This window comes from Punica granatum, chromosome 1 (assembly GCF_007655135.1).
Source record: "Punica granatum isolate Tunisia-2019 chromosome 1, ASM765513v2, whole genome shotgun sequence".
Classification (NCBI taxonomy): Eukaryota; Viridiplantae; Streptophyta; class Magnoliopsida; order Myrtales; family Lythraceae; genus Punica; species Punica granatum.
The window spans coordinates 51,039,507-51,045,604 of record NC_045127.1 but is presented as its reverse complement, the minus strand read 5'-3'; the positions used below and the strand labels follow the sequence as shown (position 1 = coordinate 51,045,604).

Genomic DNA, 6,098 nt, shown 5'->3' with positions numbered 1-6,098 from the left:
CCAATAGCCTCAATTCTGGAAAGGGGAGTGTTGTAGGAAAGACAGTTGAGAAGGGGAAGAGGAGAGGGAATGATTTTATATTTTGTAGTACAATTTTTCCCCAATAGATGTTGACGTGGTTGCATTTGATTGGTGCATGCGAAAGGTCCCTTCAAGAGAGCAAGAAAAGGTTTTAGCAGCGTAGGAACACATAAGCAATCTTATCCCCCAGGATTATGACGATCATTGGCAGGGGGATGTGATTAAAGGTAAATGTACACATGCAATTATATCTATGTATGTATGCCCTTTGAACTCAACTATTAAATAGATTGATATATTTTAAGTTTTTTGATTATGTACTTTTCTGATATCTTTAGTCAGAAAATTTGTTTTATTTTATTTTTTATCAATTTAAAGGATTTCTCTGGAGAATAATTTCGATAAGTTTTTATTTCAATCTTTTTGGAACTTTTCCATCTTATAACTTTTTAAGTGAAACTTTATTTATTTATTCATTACTTAGAAACGACATGATATATCTTATTCTGATTTGTTAGTGAGGCACTATTTTATCAAATGTAAAACCTAATTTTAAAATCCAATGGGTGCTTACTTATTTTTGGAGGACAAACTATTATATTTTTTCGTAGATTCAATCGGTTATAATTAGTTAACTACATGTTTTCATTTTCGCAGAGTTCATTGGGCTGATAGAAGGGCGAAATAATATGTTCTACTGGAGAAAATTTTCTCTTTTATTTCGATTTGCACCATTTGATATCCAGAAAGTCAATGGGTTTTCGACAAATCTAGGTTTGAGGCTAGCTGATCTTCAAGTACATTAGTTGCATGGATGTATATACTTTCATTATATAAAACTTGTTCTAGATAACGAATGGACATTTTGTTGCGAGAACAATGATTTCAAAATTTATATTTCGCTATGGTCTAAATAGGTGGAAACAATGATTTCGAAATTTATATTTCGTTATGGTCTAAATAGGTGGACATATGTAAGTAAGGTATATTCCGAAATGATTATGATGGGTGATATAGATGGGAAGTCATTGTAAAGAAACTTTCAACATTTCTATAGATTATACTCCACAAAAATTTCATTTAAAATGAGTTCAAGATTTTTCAACGAAATATTCACCAGAATTTCATATGATAAGATGTTAAAATACTTTATAAATAAAATATTGTTCAAATAACTTACCAATGAAAATTTTCTCGAAAATATGTTCGAAAGTTCTCACAAAAAACATTTATTAAAAGTAAAAATATTTGTTGATAAAATTTTCGTAGAAATATTAAACAAAAATAGAGCTCATGGATTCATATTTTTCTTACATAATATTAATTTCTTGGAATAAGATGACTTGCCATCAAGTTATTTGATACAAAACCACTTCCTGGTCTGATTCATTTCATCATAATTTTTTAAAAATATAATTTCCAACAAAAATCAAATTTTATTTGACCTCACAAAATATTTAAATTAAGAAAACCAAATATTTCACTAGAAAAAATTAGAAAATCTTATTTGTCTTTTACGAACTTTTTATGAAAATTTTATTTTTGAAATATAATTATTAGAAAGTTTTTCAAGAGAAAAAAAGTAAGGGTATCTAATGGAATATCCATAAAAAAAATAGATGAAATTCACTAAGAAAAAAAGGCTATACCGGCCACTAAAATAAAGTCAAACATCTTCTTATGAATTTATATACTGTATTAATTATTATTAATAATATAATAAATTTTAATTCTTATTTCATTAATATATCGTACTACGCATGTAAGGCAAGCGCCTACCTACTAGTTTGCCTAAAAGGCTGTATACTTTTATGACCACCTAAAAAATATATATATCAGAAATCTAATCTCCCATCTTGTTAAACAGTGTATGCATGTAAGCATCAAAAAATTGAAGAAGAAACCTTTCTTCCATTAATTCTCTCCGAATGTTATATCGCCTGTCACCATCAGGCAAATTTCTTATCATTAGATTAGTGCTCTCTTTATCTGTCGATCTCTTGCGGGATTACCATTAAAACTAAAAGCGGCACTTACAGAAAAGTTCGGTTCTGCTCTCATATGATGGACTTCATGGTTTTATTGATGATTAGAATTGCTACTTCTTGTCTAATCTATAATTATAACAAAAAAGGGTTGGTTGCTGATACATCCAATGAAAAGTGAACCAAAATTTCTGAACATGATTGCCCCGCCCCCTTTTTTAGTCGAACATTATTCCTCGGGTGAAAAAAGACGAAAAAACTCTGCAGATTCTGTCTTTCTGCGGTCTTCTGCTAAAATAACCGCTTTTCATCACCTCAGCACCCGATGCAGTGCGACATATGCGATGAGTCGGTAGCCCATCAACATGAGACCCATGATGCACACGTCGATCCACAAGTTGTTCAGTCCCACGGCCTTGACCGGGGGGAAGTCCCCAACACGACAGAACTGCCCCTTTGAGCACTCGTAGTGATCATCCTCGTTGTACTGAACACCTAGGAGGAGCCGGTAACAGTAGTAACTGTAGCTCAAGTACTTGAGCCACTCGATGAACGGGGGGATCTGTTGAACATAGTAACCTCCGGCAATGAGGAACACGAGCGTTGTGACAGAGGCTAAGGTTGTCGCCTGCTTCACATCCATTAGGATTGCACCGAAGGCCAGGCCCAGGCTCTGGGAGACTAGCACGGAGTAGAGGACAATGAGGAGGGAGAGGATAAATGTGATAGGGTCGGGCCTCAGTCCGCCCATCCAGTAGATTATAAAGACGAAGGCTGTTGGGAGGGCGAGCTCAAGAGGAAGGTCCCCAACTGTACGGGAGATGAAGTAGGAGGAGAGGTGGTACATCCCTGAGTTCTTTTCCTTAAGTAGCATCCTCCGCTCCTGCGGGAAGGTGAAGACTGCATTGTAGAGCGGGTAGAAGCCCCAGAAGACCGAGAAGAAGAAGAGCAGGGCAATCTGTAGTCACAGGATAGACGAAAACCTGTTATTCCTGATCTTTCCATTCTCATTCTTGCAGGATCAAGATTGGTTATCGCAGGACACGAAATCGTTTCAATCCATTGATCCTGTACAGAATGTTTATGTTGCGTTTGGTTTCATAGTAGGATTTTAAAATCAGATTTTGATTTTGAAAAAGAGTGGTATAAATGGGCCTACCATTTGATTTTGTATGAGTTATGTTATTTTATTGTGAAAAAAGTGATATAAATGGGGCCTACTCTTTGACTTTGTATGAGTTATTTTGTTTTGTAGTGGGTAGAATTAAATTAAAATTGTGATTCTAAAATAATACCCTAAAACCAAACAAGGCATTAAGCATTTAACAGTACTCGTTTTCGTTTTAGCATTTGAGGATGCCATGTCAAGCGAAGTGGAAATAACAAACTCGGATGCCTTGACCTCAATGTCAATGCAATTTGTGTATCTTCTATAGCATAATTCTCAAAGTCGTAGATTTTGGAAAAAGAATTGGATTCTAACATCCTAGGTGAACGCATATGGTGCATCGGTGCTTTTCGGTTACAAGGATTCTTCTGGTGTAGTCCCTTTAAGAGCCAAGCATCTCAAACACAGAAAGGGGAAAAGAAATCCAGGACAAAGCTTGACAATGAAGCAACATGAACAGTCCCAGAGTTTTGGTCAGTTAAATCTCAGAATTTTTATAGCTGTAAGTCTTGTCGTTTTCATTAATTTGATGGATTAGATCGGATAAGATTAGAATACTTACGCGATCTGCAATGTGAGAAGTCGGAGTGTGCCACCATAAGAGCCCTCCCAATACAGCGACACTTATGACTTGGAAGATTCTAAGCCGATTAAAGGATTCGAATCTCCGCTCCCTCAATCCCCTCTGTAGAAGGACCTTGAATTGATGCCACCAGCTCGTGCACCACTGCTCAGACCTCGTATCACGCCCTGTTCATTCCCATTTTTGTTCAGACCATGCTTGAATCCGTAGATATGACACAGTGGTCGAAACAACCGAAAAGAGCGATTGACTAGACTGAAGCCAGAAGGCTCATCTCGAGGTGTTTGAAACCAAGAAAGGGGGAAAAAAAAACAGAAAGAAGGAAAAGGAAAGGCGAAGATTTACTTGTATGTACCTTTTACGAAGGTGTAGCTACTCACGTCGATTGTGCAGAGCTCGGCTTTTAGCCTGGTGGAGATGTTCTTGTCGTATGCAGATAGGAGTGTGTCCCTGACAGCCTTCTTCTCCTGGTCCGTGCTCTCGACTTGATCAATCGCATTTTTTGAGTCAGGGCTGAGTCCTGCGAGTTCCCGGAAACACTGTTCATTTTCTTTCCATGTTAACGCAGTAAAGCAGACAGGATTAGAGTAATGCTGAGGTTAATTGTGCTTTGTGGTGTGCGCGTGCTCTCTGTCTCTGGTGGCTAGTCTTAGTGGGCATTTTCGGTGCGTTCTACTGACCAATTAAAGATCGACTTAGATTTTATTATACAATACACATGAGCTGTTTTGGCCTTTTGTTGTTGTGGTGGTGGGCGTGGGATGCTTTACTGCAGCAGACAAATATCGAGATTCGAAGAGGCGAAAACAAGTCAAGAACGAAGACGCATTTTGAGTATCGGTTGATTTGAACTGGACGTTCGAGATCTCTCTGCATATTAGTTATAGATGAAAATTAGTCTGCATCTTATAAGAGCCATGGCTTACCATTGGCAAGGTCGAGCAAGAGGTCAGCAGGATTGACTGTCATCGAGGTGGAGAAGCCGATGGAGGAGAAATAGTCCAAGGCTGTCGATGCAGGCCCATAGTAGATAGGGCTGCCCTCTGAAAGCAGGACAACCTTGTCGAACATGTGGTATAGGCGGCTCGAGGGCTGGTGGATGGTGGTCACGACGGTCCTCCCACCAGCAGCGAGCCGCTTCACAGTGTTTATGATCCTCTGTGCAGTGGTCGAGTCCAATCCTGAGGTGGGCTCGTCGAGGAGGAGCAGGCTCGGGTTTATGATCATCTCCTGCCCGATGCTGACCCGCTTCTTCTCGCCACCGGATATACCACGGAAGAGGGGCCCACCAATCATGCTGTTCTGGCAACGGCCCAGCCCGAGCTCAGAGATGATTCCTTCCACGTGGCGGAGCTTCTCATCCCGGTTGAGGCTATTGGGAAGCCTCAGGAGGGCCGTGAAGAGGAGGGTCTCGAGGACAGTGAGGTGAGGGTAGAGGACATCATCCTGGGTCACAAAACCCGTCCGCCTCTTGACCGAACCCGAGAAGGGCTGCCCGTTGTAAGTGATCTTGCCTGAGAGCTTGCCCGAGAGGCGGCCCCCGAGGGCAGTAAGGAGGGTGGTTTTGCCACTGCCCGACGGTCCCAGCATCGCCAGGATTTCGCCAGGGCAGACCATCCCGGTCACCCCATTGAGGATGGTCTTCTCCTGCGTGCTCCACGTCCCGCCACACCACGAAGATCCTCCTTTGTGCTCCACCTTAACCTTGTACACAACCTCCTCAAACTGCAAAATAATTTATTTAGTATGCATGGACAAACTGATATTGAACATCAATATATATAGTTCTCAAGCGGGATGGAAAGAGACCTTTAGAGTTATTGGAAACGTGGCTACTTGAATAAGAGATTGGCTATTGATATTGGGCTGAACCGGGTAAGCCAGGACAGCCGTGCCGTCAAGGGGTGGTGTTGGGGGCTGGGACATCTCTGAAGGCGATGGCGATAGAGGAGTGGCGTCCGGCGAGGGAGTGGCAGGGAAATTTTCCGGTTTCGGTGCTATGGAGTGGAGAGGCATGGCAAAAGTAGTGGCAGTACAATTAGGAGATGGAGGACGTTTCTTTGTAGTTCTAATGCTTTTGCAAGTTTGGGGCTTCCCCAAGGTGAAGTGAGATGGGGTGCCTCATCCATATATAGTAGAGTGAGAGAGGAGGGGAGGGGGGGGTGTAAGAGGCTTAAGGATTTCTCCTGTTTGTCAATACAATTTGAGGTATTCCTTTGGTGGGCTCCCACCTTCCATGCCTTTAATTTATTCTATTTCTCGCACACTATAAGCCATTCTAGTATTAACTCAATTATAATGCCCATCTCTTCCTTTCTTAACTAAGTTCCCGTTACATATG

At 40.7% G+C, this 6,098-nt stretch overlaps 1 protein-coding gene across 1 annotated transcript; it reads right to left on the bottom strand.

The window, feature by feature from the left end:
- Nucleotides 1-2,081: 2,081 nt before the first annotated feature.
- LOC116192733 (ABC transporter G family member 14) lies at nucleotides 2,082-5,874 on the bottom strand. The gene is made up of 5 exons (XM_031521357.1): nucleotides 5,567-5,874; nucleotides 4,684-5,482; nucleotides 4,113-4,277; nucleotides 3,737-3,924; nucleotides 2,082-2,964 (listed from the first exon to the last, which is right to left on the bottom strand). The coding sequence occupies exons 1-5, from the start codon at nucleotides 5,771-5,773 to the stop codon at nucleotides 2,317-2,319; spliced, it is 2,007 nt and encodes a 668-aa protein (XP_031377217.1). The 5' UTR covers nucleotides 5,774-5,874; the 3' UTR covers nucleotides 2,082-2,316.
- Between the last annotated feature and the right edge of the window lie 224 nt (nucleotides 5,875-6,098).

Coding starts and splice junctions, on each gene's coding strand:
- LOC116192733 (XM_031521357.1), bottom strand. CDS start 5,773: ATGCCTCTCCACTCCATAGCACCGAAACCGGAAAATTTCCCTGCCACT. Junction 5,483..5,566: donor CGTTTCCAATAACTCTAAAG/GTCTCTTTCCAT, acceptor ATTATTTTGCAG/TTTGAGGAGGTTGTGTACAA. Junction 4,278..4,683: donor CTTGCTCGACCTTGCCAATG/GTAAGCCATGGC, acceptor GGGAACTCGCAG/GACTCAGCCCTGACTCAAAA.